Source organism: Parambassis ranga, chromosome 1 (genome assembly GCF_900634625.1).
Source record: "Parambassis ranga chromosome 1, fParRan2.1, whole genome shotgun sequence".
Lineage (NCBI taxonomy): Eukaryota > Metazoa > Chordata > Actinopteri > Ambassidae > Parambassis > Parambassis ranga.
The window spans coordinates 22,988,032-22,999,209 of record NC_041022.1 but is presented as its reverse complement, the minus strand read 5'-3'; the positions used below and the strand labels follow the sequence as shown (position 1 = coordinate 22,999,209).

Sequence of the window (11,178 nt, the reverse complement as noted above, 5' to 3'; positions counted from 1 at the left end):
AAAACATAATAATAATAATAATAATAATAATAATAATAATAATAACAATAATACTTACAAAAGATTTTGTATTCCATGCAGTTTGAGTGTCAGGTTAAACCAGAATGGATCAAGAATGAGAAATGTCCTGTCAGCAGTGAGACTCACCATGGCGCCATTAAAATGCTGAAGCTTGTTGGTGTTTTAAACTCAGACCATGATTTTTGCTGAACCTGTACTTTTTTATGCCTAACCCACTCAGTGCAATAGGGTTAATGTTGTTAATGATGATAACATTTTCACAATTTTTGTTAGTGATATTATTAGTGTCGGTGTTGTTAGAGTATTTTTTGTCTATGTCATTGTATTATTTTGTTGCTTTGTACTTGCACATATCTTTAGAAGCCATTAACCCAACTGGAATTAACCAAGAGTATGAATGGAGGAAACTGGAGTCAAGGTTTTTTTTTTAAATTATTTTTGTTTGTTTCACTACAGACCGACTGGAATTACTGATGCAAATTATCCTATATGTTAATGTTGATATTTCTATACATACTACCTTTTCTTTAAAAAAACAACAACAACAACCACAGGAAAAATTCAGCCAGCATATGCTAATGACAATATACTGTATTTATATCAGGCCAATATCTGCAGACCAATATATCAGTCAACACTGTATGACATTATTATTGCCCCTATTTAAGCTCATAATCCTAACATACAAACCAACTCTCTTTACTTTTCTTTTCAGTGTCGTGTCCCTGTCTTACATTCCTGATGACTCCAGAAACAACAACAACCTGCTCCATCATGGAGCTCATCCATCTGAGGCCAGCAGACGTTTTGGAATCCACTAGAATTATCTGACAAATCATCTCCCCGTCAGTCACAGGTAGTGCATATTGAATTTTATTGTAGAGCGGCTGGATTTGATGGATTAGATTACACGTTTATGACCTGATGATTTCAGTTTATCAGTGTGTTTATTGTCATAGGAAATATATCCAGGCTGATCAGGTTATGGGCCTCAGTGACCCCTCTGCATCGCTGAAGAGAAGTCACAACTGTATTGGCTGTTGAATTGAATTTTGTGATATTAATTCAAGCCATTACAATAGTGACATCAAGTGGTTCATATCTTCATCTCAAGTGTGTATTTTCTGCTTCAGTTAAACTAGCTGTAAAACTGCTGTTATGAACTGTGTCATGAGCATGCTGTGGTTATGTCCTCTGTAGTGTGTGGAGTTGTTACACAATGACACAGACTGCTGCCAGTAAACTGGTGTCATGTGCATGGCTGAATTGGAAATGTGTGATTCTGCTCTGTTAACATTGTTGGGAGAGGAGGAGGGAGTAAGACCCCATTCCTGAAGGATTAGGGATGAAAATGCGGCCTTGTATGTCTAAGCTCTGAAACTGGACAGGAGTGGAATCAAGCTTAGCATTGACCTGCTGCAACTGATTCTTGTCAAAGACTGAAGGCTCAACTTACCTGTCTTCATGTTTCCAAATACTCCCTTATATCCAGGCTTTGTTGTAAGTTTGTCTTGCACTTCATTGTATTCTCTGCTGATGCTCCACGATTGTGTTTTAAGTCTCCTGTCTTGTGTCCAGATGCAGAGGGAAGGCAGCATGATCATGACCCGCAGGAAAGCAAGGGTGCTTTGTGCCATGATGATGCTGAACATCTTCATCTGTGTCTTGATGGGTGTGTCCAGGAACCTCGGCCATTACAAGAGAGGGCAGCAGAAGGTTCTAGTCCCATCCAAAAGGTTTTGGCGCCCACAGACATTGAGCAAATCCTACTGGAACAGGGAGCAGCAGCGCCTGGACTTTATTTATAGCCCTATCTTCAATTCCCCACTCTGCAGTGAAACATTCCACATGTTGCCAGAGTGGCTGAATGACACCGCTCCACTCAACCCCTGTGAACCAGACTACAGCATCCGCACACAGATCTTAGACTACAACACCCTGCCTCAACGATTCCAGGACTTTCTTTTGCACATGCGCTGCAGATCGTATCCCATGCTGATAAATCAGCCACACGCATGTGAGCAAAACCCCTTTCTGCTGCTGGCAGTCAAATCACTGATACCACATTTCGATCGGCGGCAGGCCATTCGTGAAACGTGGGGCCGAGCAGGTGAGTTGGTCAATCGGACTGTGGTGACTGTGTTCCTGCTGGGAAACACATTGTCCTCAGACCACTTCCCGGATCTCCTCGGAATGCTGGACCATGAGGCGAAGATACACAAAGACCTGCTATACTGGGACTACAGGGACACGTTTTTCAACCTTACCCTGAAAGAGGTCCTCTTTCTGGAATGGTTCAGCAAACACTGTTCCCAAGCTCAGTATGTTCTCAAAGGCGATGATGATGTCTTTGTCAACACCTACAAAATTATTGACTTCCTGGAAGGCCTGTCAGACGCCAGGGCCAAGGATTTGTTCCTAGGCGATGTTATCAGTAATGCAGCTCCACACAGAGACCACAAACTGAAGTACTTCATCCCAGAGAGTATGTTTGTAGGGAGGTACCCAGCATATGCAGGTGGAGGAGGATACCTGTACTCAGGAGAGTTAGCAATGCGTCTTCACAATGTGTCTAAGCAGGTGGTCTTGTATCCTATTGATGATGTCTACACGGGGATGTGTTTAAAGAAGCTGGGCTTGGTTCCAGAGATGCATACTGGCTTCAAGACATTTGACATTGATAAGAAGTACAGGCACAACCCCTGCATCTACAGGAACCTGATGCTGGTTCACAGCCGGACGCCGCAGGAGATGTTGAAGATTTGGTCATGGATCGTCCACCCTGAGCTGAACTGCCAGTGAACGCCTTCATTCAGTTTGCATCATTAAATGTTATTTTTACCACACATTTTGTGAAATGTATCACACCAAAATCAACCAATACTTCTGTGTCAATATTTGTTAGTGCTTCAAAATAAATACTCCTGTTTTCATTAAGCTGTACTGAAGGACGAAGGATTTTTCTCACAAAAAATATCTGCAAAAAAGTCTGCTGAAACAATAAACACTGGTCTGGTGTTAAGAAGGCTTTAGCAAAACCACAAACCTAGAATCTAGAATCCCTGTTTAATTGGTTACAGGAAACAGACAGCATTAGTATGCTAACTTTTCTTTAATACTTTGGCTGGCTAACAACTGAAGAAGCCACATGGGGGTGTGGCGAAACGTCTTCAAAAAACAATCCAATATATATATATATATATATATATATATATATATATATATATATATATATGTGTGTGTGTGTGTGTGTGTGTGTGTGTGTGTGTGTGTGTGTGTGTGTGTGTGTTGCATGAAACATGTGGACAGCAAACTAGCCGACTCTCCTAAACAAATAAATCTGTCCATCATTCCTTCTCAGTGACGTTTTCTGAGTTGATCTGGAAAAGGTTACAAAACACAGGTCACAAACACAGACCAAACTCAAGCCACGAGATCACAAGCTAAAAGCCTCCGTTTAGCTTATTTTTTCCAAACTTGTTAAAGGTGTTAAAAGTAACATTCTTGTTTTTTTTTTTTAAACTACTGCAAGTCTTTCTCCTGCATTGCTTTTGTATACTGTGATTTCAGGTGCATCATGCATCTTTACATATGATTTCTGTTGTCCCCAGGCATGTAGAAAATACCAGAGACCCACACTTGAGTAAAAGTACTCCTCTAAAAAAACACCTGAGTAGAAGTATAAGAAAACATAACATAAAATCTGACATAGCTTGACCAAATTCCTGCGATATAAAAGTCTGTTGAGTATAAAACAAGGTACTGCAAGGAATGCAGTGTACAGTATTTAATGTATTACTGCACAGACAGCACAAAGTGAAATCATCAGAAAGCAGCTCCAATGACTGAGGTCTGCAGACAAGGAGGCCTGGATTAACAATCACAAGAATTACAGACTTTGACAATAAACAGTCTTGAACAGAAAACATGCACTGTCACCATTGTGGAAAGAATTATGTGTAAATCCTAACTCCTCCAACTGTGCTTCCATGGTTCCGAGAGACATTTTATTGTCATGATGGATTGAAATCGTATCAAGTGTGAACTGAAGCATGGACACAGCTGAGTAGAAACAGGAAATGACGTTACACTATTTGGTTCTGTGTAATCCCCACCCTACCACCTCTTCAGGACAAGACTCAGCTGTTCACCTCCACCTCAAAGACAAAGGACACTCCTTTGAGGACAACAACGTTCACATTTTAGACAGAGAGGAAAGGTGGTATGAAAGAGGAGTTAAGGAAGCCATCTATGTTAAGCTGGAAAAACCTTCCCTTAACAGAGGTGGTGGCCTCAGACATCATCTTTCTACCACATACAATGCAGTGATTCCATCCATTCCCAGGAAGTTTGCACATACTCACAGTAAGAACAAAGGCTGTCAACCAGTCCCCCTCCGGCAGTTTCATAGTCGTTAGCCAGTCGTTAGAGACACCTGGCCCAGTCAGCCAGAGCATCACAGGTAAGTATGGAAACATTTAGTGCTATTGTTTGTAAGTTTTTTAAAGTTTTACCCAGACCCACCCACTGAGGTCTGTAACCACATATAAACCATGCTTCCCCACCAAACAGTTAGAACTGATGAAGCTGCTTGGATGAGCAGCGAAACGTCTTCTAGAAAACTCTACAAGTCCAGACGCCTTGCTTCAATCTTCTCTACGTCCCCACCCTATCCATATCCTGAAATGTGGTTTGTGTTTTCTGAAATGTGATTGTGTTTTGACCTTCGGGGCCACAATAAAACTATAAATAATGTGTGTATTTATATAACACACCCCAATTGCATTTCATTTATTCGCCACTAGATGTCCTACTCGAGTGCTGTGTGATTGAAGCCTGTAGCAGTAGTAAATAACCATTTTCTGAATCAGGCGTGGAAGCCGTAAGTAGTGCAAGCAGTTCAGCAACAGTTCTCCTCCCCTTGACCCTGCACTACAGAAACAAAGCGGGTTGGAGTTCTCCCCTTTTGGAGTAGAGGCGCATATTTCAAGTCACTTCCAAGCCTGACCTGAGGGGCTGCAAGTGCCACAAGGCATCTAGTCTGCCGGGAATAAAGAAGAAGAATGTGTGGAAGCTCGTTTTGTCCATAAGATGGCGCCCATTGCAATATAAAACACACAAAGACCACGAGATTACCGCGCCCATGTTTTCTGTTACGTCCTCAAAAGCACGATAAAAGAGAATGACGAGGTAACGTTCCGCATTCGCGACTGATTTTCTGTAGTGCAAACATGAGTGGACGTGGCAAAGGAGGAAAGGGACTCGGTAAGGGAGGCGCCAAGCGTCACCGTAAAGTCCTCCGTGATAACATCCAGGGAATCACCAAGCCCGCTATCCGCCGCCTGGCTCGCCGTGGTGGAGTGAAGCGTATCTCTGGTCTGATCTACGAGGAGACCCGCGGTGTGTTGAAGGTCTTCCTGGAGAACGTGATCCGTGACGCCGTCACCTACACCGAGCACGCCAAGAGGAAGACTGTGACCGCCATGGATGTGGTGTATGCTCTGAAGAGGCAGGGACGCACTCTGTACGGCTTCGGCGGTTAAACTGTGACAGATCCAACAACACAAAACAAAAGGTCCTTTTAAGGACCACACACTCTGTCAATGAAGAGCTGAGTTCTACCATGGCTGTGTTGTATTGAATTTTATTCATTATAGACTCACAATAAATGCATCGTCGAACTTTCTTATTATTTATCCTCAGATACACAGCAACGTGTGTATATATATATATAAAGCATAAATGCAACTTAAAATGTCAAAGTCAAAGCACACTAAGTGTAAAGCATTTCTTATTCTGGAATTGCTGAAAATTAGAGCAGTCATGTAGTTCACTTTTCTTGGTTGGCATTATCTCTTAAGAGGCCGTATAATTATTTCAATTCAACATTAGGGAGGGACCTTACACTTGTTGCAAGAAAGCTGGGCCACAAACCACACTGGACATGATCATCATGAAAATTAGAGTTAAGTGAAAATGACAGAAAATGTAGGTTAATTATATCCATATTGGATTTATTGTAGACACTGTCCCATTTCACTTCACACAATATAGGTTGTATTATATATAACTTGCCCGGAGTTTTGTTTATTATTGTTTAGAATTTTATTTATTTTATTATTTGTATTAAATTCTTACTATTTTACCTTATTTTAAATTTCTAACCTGTTTTGAGTATACATGGAGCACCTGGAATGCAAGCGTTTCCCCCTGGGATCAATAAATATTTCTGATTTGTTATTACAGGATTACTGAAAATGAAGTAATGTAGTTCAACTTTTGTTGTTTGACATTAGCTCTTAAGTGGCCATGTAACAATTTAATATTAGGGTTTGAGTGAAGTTGTAAGAAAGCAGGGCCACAAACCGGACATGATCATCATGAAAGTGTAGGTTAGAAATAAACCAAGTGTTCTGAAGTCACTGAGGTTTCTTATATATGTGGTTAAAACAGCTGCTTTACAGACCATGGAAAGACAGCAGAGGTGAGAGGAGGAGGAAGAATCTGCTGCTCTCCTGTCAGTAACAGCATGTTTATAGAAAACACAACGCAGCACTTTCTACAAGATATGACAACTAGTGCAGCAGTGACAACTACTGCAGCAGGCACAGCCCGCCTTTTCTTTCCATGGACAGTGTGCGCAATAATTTTAACCGCTTCCATGCCGAGGTAACCTTTCACCCGTAATCAGCTGAGAAGCTCAGCCAATCACAGCCAGGGAACTGCACAGTGGTGTTTGCATGCAGCCTGTATAAGAGGAGTCGCTGTGAGCCATGAGAGCAATTCGTTGCTGAGAAGTACCGAAGAGTCAACATGCCTGAACCCGCCAAGTCTGCGCCCAAGAAGGGCTCCAAGAAAGCCGTGACCAAGACCGCCGGCAAAGGAGGCAAGAAGAAGAGAAAGACCAGGAAGGAGAGCTACGCCATCTACGTGTACAAAGTCTTGAAGCAGGTGCACCCTGATACCGGTATCTCCTCCAAGGCCATGAGCATCATGAACTCCTTTGTGAACGACATCTTTGAGCGCATCGCCTCCGAGGCCTCTCGTCTGGCTCACTACAACAAGCGCTCCACCATCACTTCCAGGGAGATCCAGACCGCCGTCAGGCTGCTGCTGCCCGGTGAGCTGGCTAAGCACGCCGTGTCTGAGGGCACCAAGGCCGTCACCAAGTACACCAGCTCCAAGTAAACAGCTGCTGCTTCAACAACAACCCAACGGCTCTTTTAAGAGCCACCCACTTCTTCTAAAGAGCGAGTCTTCGTAGATTTATGTGTTTAAGTTGTGGCATAATCAGTATGTACAGCCTGCTGAAAACGACACACGTAGATATCTACCATCTATGCTGGTTTGCAATGTTTTTACATAATTCCTCTTACCATTCTATTTAATCTTGCTCTTACTGTTGGTGTTGCTGGTACCCGAATTTCCCTGCAGGACCTTCCCAAATAAGGTCCATTCTATACTTGGTGTATTGATTGTAGGCACATTATTACAGTAAGTAAATACCTTAAACAACAAGAAATTCAAGGTCAATCTGAGCCAGGCCTCAGTTTTGTCACCATGACGTTGTGCTAGCTCTTGTTTGAAGTGTGTCCATAATGTTACACAGAGCCAGAAATTAGCACGCTTATCATGGGTCACTTGAATGTTGGAACACTGGTGGGTGCACATATGAGCCAGATGTAAAAACAGACTTTGTAACACAGAAAAAAACTTCTATTTCAGGGACAATTTGACTGATGCTTGTAATTGGATATCACAATCACTGTAGAACTTATAACATACAAATAGCAGCCTACATACAGATACATAATGGCAACAAAATCAGAAATGGAACGTTTGGCTTGTTTCTTCATTCTTGCATCTTGCACAGCAATGATAACCCATAAGAACCCCACATAGCACAGACTAAATAGACCCCAAAAATCATACATTACTGATATTGCCCCCTATTTTGACAAGGTTCATTTGGTCTTCACCTATTTATGTAGTGATGGGTTTTCGAGGCTTTGTTGAAGCCTCGACACCTGATTCAAGAAAAAGGTTCATTACTCGAGGCTTCATTGACACAGTAGCTCGAGTAGGACATCTAGTGGTGAATAAAATGAACTGCGGTGTGTGTTATTGGTTCATGGATCTTTGGGATTTGACTGCCCATGCACAGTCTCGTTCCACTACAGGTTTCACTGGTTTCAAGCTAACACAATACAGTACATATATTAAAGAAAGATGTTATTACCATTATACTAATATATTGTTTAGATGTTTAATTGCAGTAAGTGACACAAACCTAATAACAGGGTTTCGATCCTGTGTAAAGGAGTGAAGTGTTTCATATGACGTAAGTCACATGATTTTTCCTAAAGCAGGCACTTACGTTTGACTGTAAGTGTGACTATGACGGACCTAGAAATAATATCACATTTCAGTTGCACTGCTATGGGATTTGACATGGATAATTACTGATAATATAAAATAATAATTATAATCACATATGTTGTGTTAAGAATACTTGAAATGCATAGGAAAGTCTGTTTTGGGGTTCATTGGTGATTCACATGACAAACCGAACCAATCACATGGTTCGAAGCACTCAACTGCTTCAAACGTCACTGAAGTGGTTCAAACGTCACTAGTCACGTGACCGAAGCAAGCCTCGGCACAGTGGTTCGAAACAATTGCTTTATGAGCTACCGCGCATGTGTCGAAGCCTCGGGTGTCAGAGGACCATCCTTATATTTATGAACTATGATAGAATTCTTTTAAATCAGACCAGTGTTTTTTGTGTTTTACCTTGACTTGACATGTTTCGACTACTTCCTGCAGTCTTCCTCAGAAGTCACATGATGTTACGTGACGTGTCTGCCAGCTGATCTTATTGCTGATCTTATTGATATTGCCCCCTATTGTCAAAGATCTGAAAAGTTACATATATGTCACATTGGGCATTAAGCTTCCAAGAAAACATGTAGGTTTGAAATAGACATGTGACATTTGACTTTCCCCACCCCAAAAACACTGCCCCCTGGTGTCAAAAATGGTTACATGACATATGTGTCCTATTGGGTGTTAATGGTAAATTCCTCAGTTTAAATAAATTAACTTTTTTTCCCGTTCTATTTCTGGTGCTAGACTTTTTATTAGAGTCATGTGACACCACTATAGCCTGGATATTATGAAAGTCTAGGTTGTCCTGAAAAAGAAGATGTAGAATACTTGATTGTGCATTACAAGATGACAGTGTTATGAGCAAAAATTCACAAAGAATGCCAGGTGAGGAAAAACCTCAAACCTCAACCCTTAGACCTGGAAGGGATATTATTAACAGTGGTGTTATATTGTTGCTGTGACATAGAGATTTTTATACACTGTACTAATTTGTTTGGTCCTTCAGTAACTTGAGGATTTCTGTTGTGATTAACTGAAATATGAGGTTTGTCTCAGGGGCGAAACATTTTGCCTTTTGAATGTTGTTTTAAAGTGTGTTTCAAAAGGTTTCTTACTCTAAGAAACTTTTTTTCTTGTGCAGAAATAGTTATAGTTTTATAGTTATAGTTATAGTTATGCCCAGGGCTCATCTGGGGCATAGGGACTTGATCTGTATCACCTGAGTCCCCACCATTTGATTCATCAGACTCACTTGACTTTATTGCTGGAATTATAGTCAGGGTCTTCAGGGTCTTCAGAATTGTCATCTGAGATATATCCCCATCCCTCAAACTCACTGCCATCTCCCTGGATGACTGCTAGTGCAGTATATAACTTTTTCTTATCCATATTAGAGAAAATTATGAAATTTTCATATTAATTTAATTAATATACCATGTTTGGGGTTTATATTTGTTTGAATATACATTTAAATTAACCATAGTAAAAGATATAATTAAATTAGCTAATTTAACTGAGCAGTTTATGACCATCTCACCTAAAAAATTCTTTAACGTGACATATATGTCACATCATTGTTTTTCACCGATTTTTTGGTTAAAGGGCCGATGTGACATATTTGTCACCATGATTTTGATCATCTGATTTTTTTTCAAGTGAATTTATTTAATAAATGTGTTTACAACAGGTTACATGTAATAAAGAATGTGTTATGTAGTCATTAAAATCCTTGACTGGTCAAATCTTACCTTTAATTAGTAGATAGAGACTTTTTAAAAATTTGCTAACTCTGTTGCGTCGGCTAACATGGCACACAGCCATCTTGGAAATGTTGGTGTGTAAACACAAAATCACATGACCAGTCGCATGTGATACCAGGATGTTCAGTAGGTGTCTCTTAGAGACTTTACGCATTAAAATCAAGAATACAGCTGTATAAGGAGCTTTCCAGGACTCCTAAAGGACTGGTGACACCAATGACACCTGGTTTTTATATAAATGACCCAGAAGTTGTCTGCAGTTAGCATTCCTCAGTGTGTAATAACCAAGAATATAGAACCTATATATAAACAAATAATATACATCACTTAATAAAAACTGAGCTAAATAAATAACAAACTACACACTTATTGTGGCATTAGTGCCACTATGTGGACAATCACTTCAATGGCAATCACATTTTTTGACTACATCAATCAACACTAAGTTGAGGCAGTGGGCACTTCAATGTATATGAGACCTCGTTTACACATATTATGATTATATAATTGTCTAGAGTCTACTCTAGACCATAGTTCCAGTAAGTGGACTTTTTCCCAATAAGGCCTGCTGCATCTAGACTCTGCAGATTCAAAATGATGAAAACTCTCCATGATGGCCCCATTGACTACCTGAGTATGAAAAAATCTGTTCATTTTAAAAAACGTCCTTTGTTTCATCTGTCATAATGTTAAAGACCTCACTGTTTCTATGATTTTGCACAAACCTCATTCTGTGTTATTTTACTTGTATACTCACTGTGGATGGAAAATAATCTTCTCTTAACAACTGGGTCGTGTTTGGCAAATGTATTAAGGCTTTCCCTTTGTTGGTGGATTCCTCAGACTGCCATGTCCTCACTGTGCAATGTTTTAAACAGCTCTAAGTATTAACACTTCTCCAATTGTCTTAATGTGCTCCTGATTTTCTTGTACTTGTTTACTGTGTTCTTTGTTGAGCGCATGTGTCAGTGCTGCATCGGGTTTAACGGAGCCTCATCAGAGCCATCAT

The 11,178-nt window shown here is 40.5% G+C and overlaps 3 protein-coding genes across 3 annotated transcripts; all 3 read left to right on the top strand.

The window, feature by feature from the left end:
* Window positions 1-1,485: 1,485 nt before the first annotated feature.
* LOC114439451 (N-acetyllactosaminide beta-1,3-N-acetylglucosaminyltransferase 2-like) lies at window positions 1,486-2,858 on the top strand. Its single transcript, XM_028411397.1, has 2 exons — window positions 1,486-1,521; window positions 1,600-2,858. Exons 1-2 carry the CDS (start codon window positions 1,486-1,488, stop codon window positions 2,821-2,823), a joined length of 1,260 nt encoding a protein of 419 aa, XP_028267198.1. The 3' UTR covers window positions 2,824-2,858.
* A 2,264-nt stretch (window positions 2,859-5,122) lies between these two features.
* Window positions 5,123-5,725, top strand: LOC114440457 (histone H4). The gene has a single exon (XM_028412912.1). The coding sequence runs from the start codon at window positions 5,253-5,255 to the stop codon at window positions 5,562-5,564; it is 312 nt and encodes a 103-aa protein (XP_028268713.1). The 5' UTR covers window positions 5,123-5,252; the 3' UTR covers window positions 5,565-5,725.
* A 1,093-nt stretch (window positions 5,726-6,818) lies between these two features.
* LOC114440319 (histone H2B 1/2) lies at window positions 6,819-7,258 on the top strand. Its single transcript, XM_028412705.1, has one exon. It carries the CDS (start codon window positions 6,835-6,837, stop codon window positions 7,207-7,209), a length of 375 nt encoding a protein of 124 aa, XP_028268506.1. The 5' UTR covers window positions 6,819-6,834; the 3' UTR covers window positions 7,210-7,258.
* Window positions 7,259-11,178: the final 3,920 nt, after the last annotated feature.